This window comes from Leptonotus elevatus, chromosome 14 (genome assembly GCF_054856555.1).
Source record: "Leptonotus elevatus isolate MCC_2025b chromosome 14, RoL_Lele_1.0, whole genome shotgun sequence".
NCBI lineage: Eukaryota > Metazoa > Chordata > Actinopteri > Syngnathiformes > Syngnathidae > Leptonotus > Leptonotus elevatus.
The window spans coordinates 19955179-19974855 of record NC_141252.1 but is presented as its reverse complement, the minus strand read 5'-3'; the positions used below and the strand labels follow the sequence as shown (position 1 = coordinate 19974855).

At 42.6% G+C, this 19677-nt stretch overlaps 1 protein-coding gene across 6 annotated transcripts in view; it reads right to left on the bottom strand.

The window, feature by feature from the left end:
- dglucy (D-glutamate cyclase) overlaps positions 1-19381 on the bottom strand; it is a 44123-nt gene extending 24742 nt beyond the window's left edge. For all 6 annotated transcript variants that reach the window (XR_015097143.1, XR_015097146.1, XR_015097144.1 and 3 more), the window contains exons 1-14: positions 19204-19381; positions 18461-18531; positions 10734-10829; positions 8331-8484; positions 7436-7522; positions 6523-6676; positions 6305-6455; positions 6115-6237; positions 5771-5983; positions 4039-4156; positions 3728-3870; positions 2082-2181; positions 1768-1916; positions 1200-1319 (exon numbers count right to left, since the gene is read on the bottom strand). Coding sequence is in view for 2 of the 6 variants with exons in the window: in XM_086095354.1 (XP_085951480.1) it covers positions 1200-1319; positions 1768-1916; positions 2082-2181; positions 3728-3870; positions 4039-4156; positions 5771-5983; positions 6115-6237; positions 6305-6455; positions 6523-6676; positions 7436-7522; positions 8331-8484; positions 10734-10829; positions 18461-18524 (1672 nt within the window). In the remaining 4 variants the exon portion in view is untranslated. The remainder of the gene's footprint in view (positions 1-1199; positions 1320-1767; positions 1917-2081; positions 2182-3727; positions 3871-4038; positions 4157-5770; positions 5984-6114; positions 6238-6304; positions 6456-6522; positions 6677-7435; positions 7523-8330; positions 8485-10733; positions 10830-18460; positions 18532-19203) is intronic.
- Between the last annotated feature and the right edge of the window lie 296 nt (positions 19382-19677).

Here is a 19677-nt window from a genome sequence, read left to right as displayed (position 1 = left end):
TAATTGTTTTTTTTTTATTCACTCACAAATGAAGCTTACAGAAAATTTAAACATACAACTGGAACGCTGGACCATACGTATTTACTTCCGCAAACAGCGTTGTGAGCGACGTATCTTCTTTTGCGCATGTTAATAATTAAGTGTGGTGACGTGTATCGTGGGGCACGCTATTTGGGGCTGGCGATGAAGCGATTTACTGCTATTTTGGTGGACTTCCTTATAGGGAACGGCATGAGGACAATGGAGAAAGTCTTGATAAATACAGTGCCTTTAACGATAATGAAAAATACAAAATGTCTCGTTCTCCTCTTTCATCAAATGAGGCAAGCCAGGGCTTTCTTTTGCAATGAAAGATACATTTTCGCGAGGTGTGGTCTACTTCTTGTCACGGTGATGGTGCAACACGAGAATGTCTGTTACCGTAAATTCCGGAATACAAGCCGCGACTTTTTTCACTTGCATTCAAGCCTGCTGCTAATACAACGGTGCAGCTTATCCACCAGGGGTCGACGGCGCACTATAACGGAAGCGCAAACAAACCAATGAGTCTGTAGGAGAGAGTATGAAAGCAAGAGTTTGCGCCCTTATGGAAAACAACCCGAGAAGTGCATATATGCTGCATTTAAGTTAAAGGCAATCGACCTGTTGGATTCTGACACTTACTAAGAGGAAGAGAAGTTTTTTGGTTTTGAGAGCGACAACAAAGGAGAGAGAGTGGGTGATGGGGCCATTCTGGGCCTGTTTTTTTTTTAGATACTTGAAGGAACGATGGCACGATATTGTATAGCCGTGTTATTAATGCACCTTTACTGCTGTGTTACTAGCTAGCACTTTTAAAAACGGACTTAATTTAGCCATTTGACGTTATTGCCTCGTCAAGTGCTGTAAGTTTTGTTCTGTTGTTATACTGTACTACTAATGTGACTGCAGGAGGTGCGCTGTATTATTTGTGCACCTCACGAATGCTGTTCAGGTGTTAATAAATGGGACGCTTTGCATTCCCAAACAGCCATCTCTGTCCTCATAATCCCCTCTGTGGTAGCGGGAACCCTTATATACCGGTACGGTAACATTAAAACACCTGCGGCTTACAGTTGGGTACGGCTTATGAGTGGACCAATCTAGAGTATTCCCCAAATTTAGCTTGTAGGCTTATAGTCAGGTGCACCTTGTAGCCAGGAATTTATGGTACTCCAAACCTGCAGTGATGGCGTAGTCAGAAGGCACGTCACACGCTATCAGAACCCCCTTTGGCATCAGACTCTTGACTTTCTCCTTGACTTTACCCATCCCCAACTCATTTCCACCGTCACCGATTCCTGCGGGGGAGAAAATGTGCTGAGGAGCATGGCCTGACATATTTGTTTGCCGTTTGTTTTAAGGGGGACAATCAAATGAAGCATGTGCACCACAGACTGACTAAAGGCTGTTTAGTCTGCTATTTTGCAGTATCTACCGTATTGAGTATAATATGCTTTTTTTTTCTTTTTTTGCCCTGAAAATCATCAAAAAGGGAGGGAGAGAACTACATACAATATCACCAAAATCACAAAAATGTATGATATTGAATAAATAAAATTTTGAGCGTGCAAGCTAGCAAATCATGGAGTATAAAATAGAAATAAAACTGTCTTTTGGGGTGTGTATAATATTTAAGTGTGTGTTATTCTCGAGGTATTATGACAATACAGACAACTCAATATCACAGAGCGTCATTATTATTAATCCTTTTATATTGTCCAGAGGGCACCCGAATGTGTTGACTACCTATAGTGGTAATTCCTGGAATGTTCTTGGCAGCAAGGAACAGGTCATCAATTGGATCCACCAGATGTTTGATGTTGATTCCCCTCATGTTGTAGTAGTTTCCATCCTCAGCTCGGCCACTGCGCTCTATTGCCACTAGGTGGTCATACCTGGTACCACATATAAAAACAATCATGCTTCTGTGACTGCAAAGTTCACATTCATGTTAATGAATAACACGTGTTAAATTAAGTATTATCGAAAAGAAGAGCACAAATGCCTGACGACTTGCCTTTCAGTTGACATGCTTTGGTGCACAAGGCAGCTTTACTGACCTTGGCTTAGCGGCGTCTCCATGGTGACACAAAAAGTTTAGTGCAGGGTTGGGAACAGTCTCTTCGAAGGTGACCAGTGGAATTGTTGATTTCAGGACACCTGAGAATGGAAGGACAAAATTCTTTATGTGTGGAAAAAAATAAAATACATCCGCAAATATGGTAATCCACGGAGGGGTCCACTGAAAGATCATCACATGTATGCTGTTCTTTATCAAACACAAAATGTTCCCCATATAAGTTGTTTCCTGAAGGAGATGAAGACGCTACAACACGTAGCCTGTTGCGGCTTGACTAAAAATGCCTTGATTAACGCCTTTACGCGTGGCAAGGGGATGAGCATCTGGTGCCACTTTCATCAACATGAAGAAGCAGATATACACAAATACCCCATAGATCAGGGATGGGCAATTTCATTGATATATGGGTTACAGCAAAAAAAACAAAAAACATTTTAATGCCTACCCCCACCGTGACGAACACTTAAATAATTACCGTACACGAATACCAGGCTTTAGCAATTTGGCTGGGGGAAATACTTAAAATGACTCGTAGGCCTATATATATTGTCCAAACAGGGTGAGTGTTTCACAAACAAAATACAAAGGAAAAAACACTAGAGACTGTAATAGTGAACAATCAGTGGATCCAGAAGCTCCTGCAACCTGTTGCAGGCATCCAGCATCTGCAGGAATCTGGTGCTGATTATAGGGACTTGGTCTCCAAATAAAGCAGAGAGACTGAAGTTATGAAAAAAAGTAATTTTTTCTTTGAGAATTTCTCTATGTCACAGTAGACATGCCAGCAAATGTTCTCCATGTATCCTTCAAATGGAGTAAAAAAGTGCCTTAGCTGCTTTTAATGCCGTGTGAACTGTCACCATTGATATCAAGGAGGGCAGGGGTTTCATTTCTTATTAGTGTCTTCACTCCAGATTTTTTCCCTCTCATGATATTACAATTATCCAGAAGAACTTGACCCACTTTATGGAGTATGTGTTCAGGATGTTGGAAATTGTGTCAGTAAGTGTTTTTGAGTCTACAATATTGGCTTTCCATGAGGCAAGATGAAGTGTAATCACTTTTCCCCGCTATTCATGAAAAAATCTGAGGAGGACATTTATAATGTGGTCCACATTTTCGTTTGTTGCCTCATTAAAGTACACCCTGCAGTTTAGAGGTAAGTTCAGCTTTGTAGCTAGCAGATATGCCACGAGTGCAACGATGTGATGCATGTGTATTTGATATTGACAGTTTTGATTGCATATTTATCAACAGAGCATGCCTGGATGAGCTCCACTAAATGTTATGACAAAGTGAAGGAAAGGTGGTGCTCCGCTACGAAAGCGCACACTTGCACTTTCAGGTCGCAGACACGGTCAGCCATCGATGCGGGTGCACTTGTTGCTGAGAACCTGGGTACACAAGAGAACGTACAGCTGCCTTGTACAGCTTCTGACTGGTGGTGGGCTTTTTCCTATTACTACCATAACGCACTCCCCATCTTAGCAGAGCAGACGCTTAAAAGACTGAACACCAGCATGATCCTTTGGTCGTGTAACCAAATGACAATGAAGTTCAATAAATTTAGTGAACAAGCGTATGCAAAACATTTGTAAACAGCAAGCTTGAGCAGAAAAATCCTACCTGTCCTCACAGCCTCATCAATAATGGCCTGATTCATCTGTACGGCTCTCTTGTCCGTCACCATCGTCACTTGCTTGCCAAGGGAAAGCAACATGGTTGCCATGGCAATAGCTCCAGGTGGGCCATCAGTCTCATCAGGAGGACTGAAAGTGAAACACGTCAAAAGGATGTACAAGTGTGAGAGTCGTCCTTCCCTCATGCTGCCATGAAGCTCGACATTTATGAACAAATTAGGCAGTTTAGAACATCTTGTTTCCTATATGGCACTAGATCTTACCTCCACACCTTTTTGCAAAGTGTATGTGCTGTACCTGTGCATGTAGTGTGTGGGGAAGCCTGTCGTTATGGCAACAGAGGAGGCGTGAGAGAGTGACATACAGGAGCGTAGAAGTTCATCTTGAATAAACAAAGCTTTGATCCCCCGTTGACCTGTTTGAGAGAAGTTGGCATGAGAAGGACCACTCAGACGAGGAGAAAGTCTCCGCCTCCTACCAGGAACATAACAGTGGCAGGCGCTGCCTTTTGGACGTGAGCCATCACTCAGCACCTCACATTTTCTCAACAATTTCACATTTTTATCGTGTTTTTTTTTTAAGTCATAGTACAGTTCTTATCTTAAACCGAGAACTTTTGCAACCCGCTGTAAAGTATTTCGTCCTTTTAGTAAATGTTAAATTTAGGATGACATGATCTCAGCAAGACATGTTTAATGAACAACTGCGCGTCTGAATTTTAATTAACTCATTCACTCCCAACCATTTTCACTTTCATTTTCAAGGTCCACCGCCGCCCGATCGGGGCCTGTCTCGCTGCTGCCGCGAGTGGCGAGCCGGCAGGCTCCATGGAAGGACGGTCGTGTGGGAAGCGAGACAACGAATAATGTAATTAATTAGGCCTGCTGTAATGGCATTTTGTAAATAAAGGTGGCATTTGGTGATCATCTATGTTCTTAAACTGAAGAGTAAAAAAGCATGTAGCCTATGAATATTTCTTTACGTGCAGACATGAAAGACAGTGTGTAGACAGAAGCAAGTGGCGCAGGAGCCTTGACCACATCAAACTCATTTTGTAAACAGAAGTGCTTGGAATCAGGCGAGCCTTGGCCACATTATGCACAGTTGAAACATTAACACTGCTTGAATGTAAGAAAATAAAAGTGTACCGTCACTTAAGTAATGATTACATTCATTCAATATACATTCAATACATGAAAATATTGCATGAAAATCATACTCCAATAAATGTTAAAAAAATATTTCGAAAACATTAAAGAACATTTAAAAGCATTTAATTTTTTTGTGGAAATATATTGAATATTATTGGGGGGACTCGTGCAAAGACAATTTAGTATGGATTGTATCGTATCGGCAGATACTGAACCCAAGGTATCGGTAATGAATCGGGAATGAAGAAAGTGGATCGGAGCATCCCTAATTGAAACTGTAAGGGAAGTGGGAATGGTGTCCAGTTGTGTGCGTGGTACGCGCCGGCCGGCGTCACCTAGCCTTGTGTTTCCCATTCATTTTGGATGGAGCTGCCCTGTCCCACGACACGACATGCGTTTGCATTTAAGCTTGTATTTTTTGTCACATTTTTCTTTCCCACTCCGTTGACCACATGTGCTAAATATAGTTCTCAATTTCTTTATAGGAAGATAATATAAAAAAAAATAATACAAACAGTAAATACAGCTCAGGTTATGATTTTTTTTTGTGCTGCATACATTTGCTGTGCGCTGAAAAGGTGAGAGCACTGCCGACTGCGCACGTGCGCAGCTTAGAGGGAACAATGATTGATACCCAGCCCAAATCAAAAGCATTTTCCTTTATCTTAGAAAGTTAAAGGAAAACTTCAGCTGTCAGAAACTTCAATATAACTGAAATATTTAACTTTCACTCAGCTTTGTTGTTTTAAGCTCAAACAGAAACAAAAAGTGTAGAAAAGCCTCTCAGAAAGTTAACTAAAAACTGACGTAAATGATATAAGAGTACGTAGGTACCTTGATGACAGTGTAGAGCACTCCCAAGTATTTATGGACAGTACCTGGGTCTTCTCCTATGATTGCATCCAGCTGCCTGATCTTGGCCACAACCCCCTGTGACGCCAGACTGTATAACAAGGGATGCTGGGATATCTGGAAGCAGAGGTTCGTGTCTCCAGATTTCTCGTAGTAAGGGACGTCAGATACGAGGGACGAGTCTTGCACATCAGTTAAGAACATGCAGCCTGGTGAGTGACTGAACGCCAATGATGGCTCTGGAAATCAAGGAACACTTTTTCATCACTCCATTCATTGGGGGATCAACAAAAAACTGAAACCATTCTGTTGAAAATGAAAAGTCGCAAGAGTGTACAGACTGAAATATCTTCAAGCAAGTGACACTAACTGCTGCTGACGATTGCCTCTATGGCAGTCACTCCACAGGCCCAGAAGACTGGAACATCTCCAGGCTGCAGCTCAACCTGATCCCCGTAATCTGGTCTGGACAGGTCCCGTATGCCGAGGAAAGCTAAGCACAAAAAGCCAAAGTTGCTTCAAAAAGAAGTACAAATTCCTCTAAAAGCGTGTTTGTGCACCTGCATCCCCAATGTGCACAGGGGCTCCATGTGCTTGTGGGTTCAGGCTAGTGGCCTGGACTGCTGCATCCAACATGGCAGGTGGAACTGGACGCATGGACACAACAAGAGGGCAACTAAAAACACCAGACCCAATACAGGGAACAGCAGTCTAGAAACACAAAAAACATTTTCGCATTTCAACTCGCAGACAGGATCTTGACATATTTGCTTCATACCTTGTACATGCTGACATTTCTGCCTTGCTCCACATTCCTGACCACAACTCCAGCTTTCTTCAGGCTGCCCTCAAAGCCAAAGCTGCAGCCTAGATAGAAACTAACCATGTTTGACCACTCAACGCATGGCAAGGACGGCTTCTGACATGCAGTCCTAAAAACAGATAACGTCAAGTTGGAATCCTAATAAATACCAATTACACCAATTTAACAGATGAACTCATTCAAACCCAAAAACGTGTAAACTTTTTATTTATTTATGCTAAAACATACAGAAGGCTTTGATGCAGCTTCTGACCTTAAGAAGTCACTTAAAACAATGGTAGTTATTACAAAAATGGCCAGCAGGTGGCAGCAGAGTATAAGAGATAAGCTAGGACCATGTTGCAACAAGCTTTTTTTGCCAATGTTTTCAACAGGTTTGTGAATAATGATGAAACTTAGATATAGGCTAATGCTAATTGCTGCAAAACAGATACAGATACAAATGGGGGTTTTTCCTGATGAAAGAAGAGACTCTAATCTTTCTTTTGGTAGCTTCCATGTTTTTATAGCAATAGAAAACTATATTCTGTGGGCCTTGCAAAGTCAGTCAAAATCCAGTAAAACAGCCGGGAGCGAAGGGGGTTGCTTCAGTGAAACAGCTCGGAGCTAAAGAGTTAAGGATGATATAGAAACATTTATAAATTATCAAATCTTTAAACATAGAGGAAACATAGAAAAATGATAAGTGACAAATCCACAGATGTGTTAGCTTTGCTTGACTAACTAGAGTTTTAAAGCTGGCTCCATACACTGGGTTTCATTACTGCAAATGCATCATCTTCTATAGTTATCTTGAAAAAACAACTCTCACTATCTGAGCTCAACTAAGCAAAATTCCCTTATTGTGTTTATTTATGCATGAGGAAACCTTAGTGAGTTGCTGCGGTCCAGCAAGCTGGAGACAGTTTTTACCACAAGGCCATCCTCATACACTCGGTACTGCGAGATGTCTGTCCTGGTGACACACACAAAAAAGCAAGAACATTCAGATGCTATACACAACTATCATTATATACTAGGGCTGCTACAAATAATCGATTAATCTGCCGATTAATCGGATTGAAACAATGTTTAATTTCTATCCCTTTATTCAAAAACAAGACACTATTTCAAATTGACAGTGCAGAAAATGCACAAACAAAAACTACTTGTAATTATGATTCAGTTACTAGTGTTGTAGTTCTCGAGATCGGATTCGGTCTCGTCTCAGAATCAAACGGCATTTTTTTGGTCTTGGACAGTGCGGACTCGGGATTTTTTTATCAAGATCGGTCGAGACCAGGCCCAGTTCTACTGTGATCAGTAAAACACAGATTACAAGTGCTTGTTTGGGGTTGGGTAAAAGTCAGCCAATCTATAACCACTATACATATTGCATGCATATACATATATTATACCTACATACATACTATTCATAATATGTATGTAGGTACCAGTATATAAACGTTAAAGCATATTTTAAATCCATATCACGGTATTTTAAGCTCTTCTAAAGTTAACTCTGGACGAGAACTGCTGGTCTAGCGCCAGCGTTCAGGTGGATGTCTCTCCAGCGCCAGGGAGGCCAAGAGCAAGTATACCAGCGCCGCTCGAGATGCAAATCCACCCAGTGTTCCAAATTCTGTCTTTGTAAGTTTTATATTCAATAAATTGACGTAAACAGGATATCTCACGCAGTTCAGCCTCAGCTCAACATACTAACATAGCTCCTTACACTTCACATAAAGACTAAATCTATAGTTATCAAAGCAGTAAATGTGTACCTGATGTCAGCATGTTTTGCCAGAATTGGGCACGAGGTCTCACCCGGTTGACTGCGATAGAGAAGTGGCATAGGTGCAGGATTGCTGCGACAAAATGCTTCAAAATCATTGGCCAGATGTTTGGGAACGATGACAACATTTGCCTGCTGGTATCCTAACAGAAAAACAAAATACATGCTCAACATACTGTATCACCCCAGAAACATTCAAAGGCTATATATCACATGTTATTGAAGATTAAAAAAAAAACACATTGCATTATAAGTTATATAAGTAATGTGTAAGTATTTGTGTCACAGTCAGGCAGAAACCTCCTATGTCCAAATTTGGTAAATTTCATAATTTTGCATAAATTGGTCAATCTTAAAAAAAAAATTTTTTTAATTAAAATAATAATGTTAACAAAATAAAGCATTTTTTTTTAAATCAGAGATAAAAGTAAACTTTTCAAGATGATGTCATGTTTTTTTATTTTTTTAAATCTTATTATCTATTTTTTTCATGATCCTAATAACAATAGCACAATATGTAATATTTAGTACTATTCATGAATTAAGGCTTGGGTTCATCAATGGTAAAATCCATATTGTGCAAAAGTCAAACCTTGAAGATGCGAGGATTCCAGCAGATGGCAGCATCATGCATACTTTTAGTGCCATTAGAGTGCAGTATATTGCAGTAATTAACTACCTAAAAGTACGTGTGATGCCAATATAAAAAGGTCAATAGTTTGGTCTAAATTTAGCATGCTGGCTTCATCCTAACATAGAGTATGAGTGGAAACGCCATAGATAGGCTAACATAAATTAGCAGTGATGCTGCGCTAAGTGCAAGCCATGTCACTTTTACACAAACAGTGTTTAATACATCGGACGAAAACGAGACTAGACTAGACTAAACCCCCCATTAATAAACAATAATTAGGACTAAATCAGTATGCATTTTCGTCGACTAATAAAGACGAGACGGAAATTTAGCTCACTAAAGACTGGACTAAAACCTGTCAACATTTTAGTTCACGAACAAAGACAAGACAAAATCTGCAGCTAGCGAGTTCAACGTAACATTTACTCGTTTGCACCCAAAAACTTATAAATATGTTCCATTTTTAAAAGTTTTTTGTTTTTTATGCTAGAGCAAACAGAAGGATTTGAAGCAGCCTCTGAACGGCAGAGAACGGTTGTAGTAATGGTGGTCATTAAAAAAACGGCCAGCAGGTGGCAGCAGAGTATAAGAGATAAACCAGGGCCATGTTGCAAACAAGCTGTTTTTTCCCAGTTTAAAACAGATTCAAGATATGCTTGATTAGGCCATTTGTGTGTAAACACATAGGAAATTGTTGCTGCATTACAATACAATGTGTACCCCAATACCCCACCAAACCAGACAAAATACATTAAACAGTGCAGTGCAAGTTGAAGTTAATTAATAAGTTATTTGTGAATAATGATGAAACTTAGCTATATTCTAATGCTAATTGGTGCAAAACAAAATCAGATAGAAATGTACTTTTTTCCTGATGAAAGAAGAGACTCTAATCTTTCTTTTAGTAGTATAGCAATAGAACACAATATTGGAAAATCTGTCAAAATACAGTAAAACAGCCGGGAGCGAAGAGGATTGCTTCAGTGAAAATGGCTGGGAGTGAATGTGTTAATGCAACAGCTATAGGCTAATGTTCAAACGATGTTAATCCGACCGCTAACTAATGCTAGCTAACTTAATAGCTTGTAGCATGGAGTCATAATAGCCACTTGTTAATATACTGTGTATGAAGTTGTTTTAAATCAAAAAGATGTAAAAACATTTTATGTGAAGTAGTTTTAGATTAGATGGAAATGTTCAATATTATCTGCAGACAAAAAAATGTAAACGGGTAAAATGATTGTCCTGACTAAAACTAGACTAAAATGTTGACCGTTTATGTTGACTAAAATTAGATGAATACAATTATGTCTTCTTGGACTAAAGCTTCTAGTTGACTCAAAGGTGACTAAATAAAAATGGGATGAGGTTGACTAACTATGATAAAAACTATCAAGTGTGATTGAAATTGGTCTAAAACTGAGACTAAATTTAAAAATGGCTGATAAACTTAACACTACTCTCCATTGTCAGCGTCTTCAAACTATTTGAAGCTTGCCTTACTAGGCACAAACTTGAGCTGTACGTTTGTACGTCGAGTAAAACCTGACAGCTCGGAGCCTTCAATGAGAGTTCTGGTTCAAACCGCAGTGACAGTGCTGACTGGTTCTAATAAACAAGCTGGCAACAGAATTATGCAATTGATTTTACTTGTGTTGAAGTCAAAATGTTGTTTTCACCAATGCCCTAAAGACATAAGTCACTCTTCCCCCAGAGCCAACCAAAATATGTGTATGACTGTAATGCAAACGTTCTTACCATTGGCCAATCCAGATGTGGTTGTTATTCTGGAATCTTCGTTCCTAATCAGCAGCCTTAATTCCGCAGGACTCAACAAACGTAAATGATCCGACACTGCCATCATAGAGAAAACACATTCACAGTGGGGAAAAATAATCAAGATGCCAACTCATAAAACTCCAACAAATAAAACTAGCAGAACTCGTAGGACTACTTTAGCAGAACTCGTAGGACTACTTTGGTACTTTCGATTCAGCAGATTTTCCGTTCCGTTCCGTCTTCAATTCCGCTTATCCGGGGTCGGGTCGCGGGGGCAGCAGCTTTAGCAGGGAAGCCCAGACTTCCCTCTCCTCAGCCACTTCAGCCAGCTCCTCCGATGGGATCCCAAGGCGTTCCCAAGCCAGCCGTGAGACGTAGTCTCTCCAGCGTGTCCTGGGTCGTCCCCGGGGCCTCCTGCCGGTAGGACATGCCCGGAAGACCTCCCCAGGGAGGCGCCCAGGAGGCATCCTAACCAGATGCCCCAGCCACCTCAACTGGTTCCTCTCAACGTGGAGGAGTAGCGGCTCGACGCTGAGTCCCTCCCGAATGACCGAGCTTCTCACCCTATCTCTAAGGGAGAGCCCGGACACCCTGCGGAGGAAACTCATTTCGGCCGCTTGTATCCGGGATCTCGTTCTTTCGGTCATGACCCACAGCTCGTGACCATAGGTGAGGACAGGAACGTAGATCGACCGGTAAATCGAGAGCTTTGCCTTTCGGCTCAGCTCCTTCTTCACCACAACGGACCGATACAGCGTCCGCATCACTGCAGACGCTGCACCGATCCGTCTGTCGATCTCCCGCTCTAACCTACCCTCACTCGTGAACAAGACCCCAAGATACTTGAACTCCTCCACTTGGGGCAGGACCTCATCCCCGACCCGCAGAGAGCACTCCACCCTTTTCCGACTGAGGACCATGGTCTCGGATTTGGAGGTGCTGATCCTCATCCCAACCGCTTCACACTCGGCTGCAAACCGCTCCAGTGAGAGCTGGAGATCACGGCTTGAAGAAGCTAGCAGCACCACATCATCTGCAAAAAGCAGAGATGCGATGTTGAGGCCACCAAACCGGACCCCCTCGACACTCCGGCTGCGCCTAGAAATTCTGTCCATAAAAATTACGAACAGAATCGGTGACAAAGGGCAACCTTGACGGAGTCCGACCCTCACAGGAAACAAATTCGACTTACTGCCGGCAATGCGGACCAAACTCTGACATCGGTCGTACAGGGACCGAATAGCCCGTATCAGGGGGCCCGGTACCCCATACTCCCGAAGCACCCCCCAAAGGACTCCCCGAGGGACACGGTCAAACGCCTTCTCCAAGTCCACAAAACACATGTGGACTGGTTGGGCGAACTCCCACGCACCCTCAAGGATCCTGCCGAGGGTGTAGAGCTGGTCCACTGTTCCACGGCCGGGACGAAAACCACACTGCTCCTCCTGAATCCGAGATTCAACTTCCCGACGGATCCTCCTCTGCAGCACCCCCGAATAGACCTTACCTGGGAGGCTGAGGAGTGTGATCCCTCTAAAGTTGGAACACACCCTCCGGTCCCCCTTCTTAAAAAGAGGAACCACCACCCCGGTCTGCCAATCCAGAGGCACTGTCCCTGATGTCCACGCGATGTTGTAGAGACGTGTCAACCACGACAGCCCCACTACATCCAGAGCCTTTAGGAACTCCGGGCGAACCTCATCCACCCCCGAGGCCCTGCCACCGAGAAGCTTTCCAACCACTTCAGTGACTTCGACCCCAGAGATAGGGGGGCCCACCTCAGAGTCCCCAGACCCTGCTTCCTCAAAGGAAGGCGTGTTGGTGGAATTGAGGAGGTCTTCGAAGTATTCTCCCCACCGATTCACGATGTCCCAAGTCGAGGTCAACAGCACCCCATCTCCACTATACACAGTGTTAATGGCGCACTGCTTTCCCCTCCTGAGACGCCGGATGGTGGACCAGAATTTCCTCGAAGCCGTCCGGAAGTCATTCTCCATGGCCTCACCGAACTCCTCCCATGTCCGAGTTTTTGCCTCAGCGACCACCGAAGCCGCATTCCGCTTGGCCAGCCGGTACCTGTCAGCAGCCTCCGGAGTCCCACAGGCCAAAAAGGCCCAATAGGACTCCTTCTTCAGCTTGACGGCATCCCTTACCGCTGGTGTCCACCAGCGGGTTCGAGGATTGCCGCCCCGACAGGCACCAACCACCTTACGGCCACAGCTCCGATCGGCCGCTTCAACAATGGAAGCACGGAACATGGTCCATTCGGACTCAACGTCCCCCGCCTCCCCCGGGACAACGGAGAAGCTCTGCCGGAGGTGGGCGTTGAAACTCTTTCTGACAGGGGATTCTGCCAGACGTTCCCAGCAGACCCTCACAATACGTTTGGGCCTGCCTGGTCGGACCACCATCTTACCCCGCCATCGGAGCCAACACACCACCAGGTGGTGATCAGTTGACAGCTCCGCCCCTCTCTTAACCCGAGTGTCCAACACATACGGCCGCAAATCCGATGACACGACTACAAAGTCGATCATCGAACTGCGGCCTAGGGTGTCCTGGTGCCAAGTGCACATGTGGACACCCTTGTGCTTGAACATGGTGTTCGTTATGGTCAGTCCGTGACGAGCACAGAAGTCCAACAACAAAACACCGCTCGGGTTTCGATCGGGGGGGCCGTTCCTCCCAATCACGCCCCTCCAGGTCTCACTATCATTACCCACGTGAGCGTTGAAGTCCCCCAGCAGAACGAGGGAGTCCCCGGGGGGAGCGCTCTCCAGCACACCCTCCAAAGACTCCAGAAAGGGTGGGTACTCTGAGCTGTTGTTCGGTGCATAAGCACAAACAACAGTCAGGACCCGTCCCCCCACCCGTAGGCGGAGGGAGGCTACCCTCTCGTTCACCGGGGTAAACCCCAACGCACAGGCGCCCAGCCGGGGGGCAATGAGTATGCCCACACCTGCTCTGCGCCTCTCACCGTGGGCAACTCCAGAGTGGAAGAGGGTCCAGCCCCTCTCGAGAGGATTGGTACCAGAACCCAAGCCGTGTGTAGAGGTGAGTCCGACTATATCTAGTCGGAACTTCTCAGCCTCGCACATCAGCTCGGGCTCCTTCCCTGTCAGAGAGGTGACATTCCATGTCCCCAGAACTAGCTTCAGTAGCCGAGGGTCGGACCGCCAAGGCCCCCGCCTTTGGCTGCCACCCAGCTCACTGCGCACCCGACCCCTTTGGCCCCTTCCACCGGTGGTGAGCCCATGGGAGGGGGGACCCACGTTGCCTTTTCGGGCTGTGCCCGGCCGGGCCCCATGGGTGTAGGCCCGGCCACCAGACGCTCGTCTTCGAGCCCCACCTCCAGGCCTAGCTCCAGAGGGGGGCCCCGGTGACCCGCGTCCGGGCAAGGGAAACGAAAATCCAAAGTTTGTATGCATCATTGGGGTCCTTCGAGCCATGCTTTGTCTGGTCCCTCACCTAGGACCTGTTTGCCATGGGTGGCCCTACCAGGGGCATGAAGCCCCGGACAACATAGCTCCCAGGTTCATTGGGACACGCAAACCCCTCCACCACGATAAGGTGATGACTCACGGAGGATATGCATAGATAACAACAATGTAGTATACTAAAGGCCACACTTGAATTGTCTACGATACTGAATGTACAGTATGTATATGTATCCCAAAAGTTGTTCATCAAAATTATTTGCTTTGTTGGCATACAGTATCTTGACTGACAGGCCACGTGTGTATAACCCCTGACACAATCTCATCATCTGAATTTAAAAGCAGTATCCAAATTGTGCATTTACACAAGTAATAATGTTCAGTTTTCACTGTCACAAAAATGTTGCCCCATAATAACGTTTTGATTTTGGGATTTTTTTTAAATATCACAAAATCCTCACATTTGAACAGGGGTGTGTTGACTTTTTATATCCTCTGCATCTCACTTAAGGAAAAATTTAACAATGACTTGATTGCACAATTTTTGGTATAACAAAGCTTTGCAAAAATACTGTTATAAGCTCATTAAATTTGACCTAAATACTCTGAAAAAGCAGATAAGCACTTTTGAACCCAAATGTTTGTCATGTGATTAAAAGGTGTTGGAGCATGTTCCTGACACTTTCGTTTTGTTGCACAGATATGCCCCATTACATTTAAACAATATGGAAAATACAGCGGATCTTCTAGACTAGACTAACCACTACAAAATGGAAACTGCTCACTTGCGAAATTAACAGGAAGGCCAGGCTGGAATTTGTCAAAAACGTACAAAGACAGGCAGGCCATCGAAATCCTGAGACTACATTTTATGGACAGATGAGACAAAGATAAACCTTTATCAAAGTGATGAAAAGGTTGTAACCAACATACATGCTGATCAACAATGGAGGGAAAGTCATGGCTTTGTTTCTTCTCCTCATTGATCTTCATTTGATGTCATCAGCAAAACAAAATTCACGACATCTCCAAAATAATTGTTTGCCAATTGAACGAAAGACACAACTGAAAGAAAAATTAACAACTGAAAGAAAGAGGCTGCTGGGAAAGCCCGGGAAAAGCAGCAGTTTGGTGATTGTAATGGGTCATACGCTTTATGGAATCATTTCATTCAAGGATTTGCAACTAAATATTAAGGCACATACACTTAAATCGACATGTACCAACACTTTTGTTCACAGAAATTTTGTGATGAATAATGCTATTTTCTAAGTTGTCATCAAGATGTATATGGAAATAAAATCTCAAATACAGTAACAAGTCTGAGCTGGCAATGACATTGCTGTAGAATTTCCAGCATTCCAGTTACCACATCAGAAAATAAGATGGTAACCTACACGAAAGCAATTTTTGTGCTTGGCTTGTCAAATGTAAACAACTTCTGCAATAAAAACACGGTGGCTGAAAAGGAAACACAAAGACACAAAAGGTTGTCTATTTTTTTCTGACACATTTCATTGTTCACAAAAGTAAAAGGGTAAATGTTCATAACAGCAAATACAGATAAACAGAGGGTGGTACCCAAAATTTTGTCCACGTGTATACCTTTCTGCCATCCAATGAGAGAGCATTTTAATCGCTCTGTCTGTTACTATGCATATATTTATCTCTGGCAAAGGTAGATGAACAAAAATGTTTTTTTTGGGTAGTAAATATATATTTGTTCATCTACATAAGCGACATTGACAAATGTTCCCTGTAGTAAAGGACACACTGCAAATGTCATGAGGCCATGCTATGGAAGGATCCTACTTTTCTTAAAATGTTCAAACTGGTAGCTGTTATTACTTTTTTCCTGTCAATAATTATTTTACTTAGTTGGTGGTGCCCTTCTTCTCATTGTTATTCTTATTATAAACGGCAATGACTCCAAGTAGAAATATAATAGTTTAATAAAATAATGAATTAACACTTGCAAATTGTACAAAAAAAGTCACTTCGGGTAGTGAGGTAGTAAACATTGTGCAAAAGTGTAAACAACTCTAAGAAAAGTGTCATCAATTGAACTCTAACAGTTTATCTGTCAGTCAACCTATCAGGACCTCAAACCCTTGCTGGGCTGACCTCAGTTGAGCCGGCAACTATTTGTGGCACCTCTGAGCTTCAGGTCTGCAAGTGTTGGAGTAAGGGAACAGTGTCTGGTCCCTATGAAAGTCTTCATTTGCAGTCAATGGTGAAGGTCTGAGTGAGGGTGCAGGCAGCATTCTCCCCAAGGCTCTCTACAATACACATAGGAATAATAGCATTATAACATAGATGTCACATTTGTTACTTTCATCATACTTTCTAACCTGTTGTGATGTGATTGTACTCAGCCACAACCAAAGTTCGGCATCAGTTCATGCTGATACTGTACGTACGACCGCCACATGCGCTCTCTGGAACAAATGGCCAGGAACAGGAGTCGTCCTGTGTGGATCCAAATGCAGGCCAGTGTTGCTGTCAACACGTAGACTTGAGGGCAGGAATTGTTGATAGAACAGCTATTTCCTTCAGCATTTTTTTTTTAAATCAAATAATTTAACAACCCGTTATATCCCTATTAGGCATATGCCATGGTCGTTGATTGTATGTGCAGCCCTAGTTCAGAGGCCATGCACTGCTCCATAATACCTTTAAAGGGATACTTGACTCATTGAACCATTTTCAGCAGTAAAAAGTTAATATTTTGTCCAGAATTAATTTGATAACTTCATTATTTTTATGTACAATACCTTTAAAAAAAAAAATTGTTCCACTTGCTGTTGACTGAAGATGACATCACCTGTGCTGAGGAAGTAGGTAACAACCAATCATGACTCAACCGTTTTCTGTCCGTGTGTCCAAATTCACAAGGCTGGGTCCTTCATATGCGTGCTGTCGAGTCGCGACGGGAGTGACGTCATGCAGCCGACTAATCCGGTCTTCGGAGGACCCAGTCTTGTGAATTTGGACAGCAAACTGAGCCATCATGATTGGTTGTTATCTACTTCCTCAGTCGACAGCAAGTGGCAAAACTAGTTTTACTAGTAGTACATGAAAAATAATGAAGTTATCACATTAATTCTGGCCAAAATATTAACGTTTTACTGCTGAAAATGACTTAATGAGTCAAGTATCCCTTTAACAATTCTCCACATAAACAGGTCGCAAAAACATAATAACATGTCTTTCACAAAACTACAAGGCTATTGTTAACAAGAGTTAATAGTTTGCATATACCACATGAAAATTTTAATTGAGGAGCTTCTACTTACTGTTTACACTCATGGCAGCCATCTTTGAAAGCCAGCTTAGGGGTAACTTTCCGAGTAGGAAATCGGACTTCAGTGGACGTTCCAGTTGAAATTTCCAACTAACAACTCAGAAATGCCGACTTCCGAGCGCAAATGGAACACAGCATTAGTTTGGGAAAGTCCTGTAAATACTGTATAAAATGACATATTTTCTCAAACTGGAAAAGGCCGAACTATATTTTGGCAACATGGAAGACTACGTCCAAAAAGGTAATTTGACATGTACAGCTTGCAGCAGCCTTTGTTCTTCCTGGCAGCGGATGTGGATTAATTTGCTTGAATGATGCTACTCATGCCATTCTGTTAAATTTTGGTATCTCTCATAAATTTATTGTGTAGAAATCAGTTATTTTGCTTAGAGAGAGACAAAATGGAAATAATCGAGCTGGCTGAGCTTGTGTATGGCAGGGATTCCCCATTCCACTCCTTGACAGCCACTGTTCTTCCTGTTTTAGATGTTTTCCTTCTTCAACACAGCTGATTCAATGATAACGATAGTTATCAGGCTTTTGCAGAGCTTGCTGATGATTTGATCATTTGAATCTGTGTTGGAGGAGGGATACATCTAAAACAAGCAGGACAGCGGCTCTCGAGGGTCGGAGTTCCCTACCTCTGTTGTATAGCATATACATGTACGGTAGTCAATTGCCACGGTTGTAGTACATTTTACTGTATTATACCCGTACTGTAACTCTATCATTTTCAGTTAAGTCATGTCAGTGTATGACATTAAAAAGTATTCTTCAGGTTATTCATTGCATGATGTACATATCAACACTGCATTCATGTTTACAAAATTACTAATGTGCAACGAGTGAGTGAGGTGAGTGTTGGCTGTGACAGGCAGTTTGATTTCAAGCTAAATTTATGTTGCGACAGTGCTGAAGTTGCACTTTATTCATATTTGTATTATTTTTTTTTTTAAGTGTTTTACCTTTGTTACAGACACTCCTGAAGAATCTTAAGGAGAGCCTTGCGCCTTTGACAGCTGACAGCATGTTTTACCTGGACATTAGTGCAGACAAAAGGAATTCACTTTTTGTTTAATCCAGAAAGTGACGTCATATTTGTATTAACATATAATGGTCACTATACTTGCAGTACTAAAAGGAGAAATGCATTACAAATGAAATACAAGCTGTACAGGTCTGATATAGTTTGAATTGAAAACAAAACAATTGTATTGGATCGTACGAGTGTGCAAGGGTAGCAAGTTTAATGTTGAACACTGAACTTAAGACAAACATTATTAACATTTTATCGTTTTCCCCTTTTCTCCTGTCGGCCCTACCATTCACTTCCAATACAAATTAAACTCGTCGTTTCTTCGTACTTTTCGCCGGCACATGCAATCTTCTGTTTACATGTTAGTGCTCCTAGCAGATATTGAGCAGCCGAGGACACACTAGATACACTAATGCAGTACGGCTAATTATTATTAGTAGGGACAATGTTCCAATCAAAAGCAATTCATTGACATTGAAATTAAGTCTTAGCTTTTCTTAATCGATTTTCACGAGGTTTATTATTTTTATTTTTTTTATCAAAACAGAACAAATAAAATAAATAAAACCCAACATTATGTTTACATATGAAATGATAACCCAGTCCACTTGTCCAAAGTGTGTACGTTGAGTGTGCGTCTGCATAATTTGTTTCGTTACTTATTTAGCCTACCTTCCTTCCTGTTCTTTCTTGCCGTCCATACACGGAATGGTTGATCCGCTTTGACAGCCCCTCTTTCGCTAACCGCCTCTTCTTTTTAGGAAGTCAAGCCAGCACGCTGCTCTTCATTTCAAGTTCGCCCTTTCTGTCCACCGTTTTCTAGGATGTACGTTAGTATGGGTGAAGGATATATAGACGCTGGCGCGGAGAACGACATCCTGTTTTCATAATAAAAGGCCGATTTTCATAAATAAAAAAAATAATAATAAAAGGCCGATTTTCAAAATAAGATATTACACACACACACACACACACACACGCACACCCCCCCCCCCCCCCCCCCCACACACACACACGTATGTCCTACCATACAATAAAGTTGCCAGTAAAACTAATAATACTTGTACAAATCGTGCATCTTGTAGATGTGGACAAATATATTGGAGTAACCCTAAAGACATTAAAAGTAACCAAGCTACATATTAC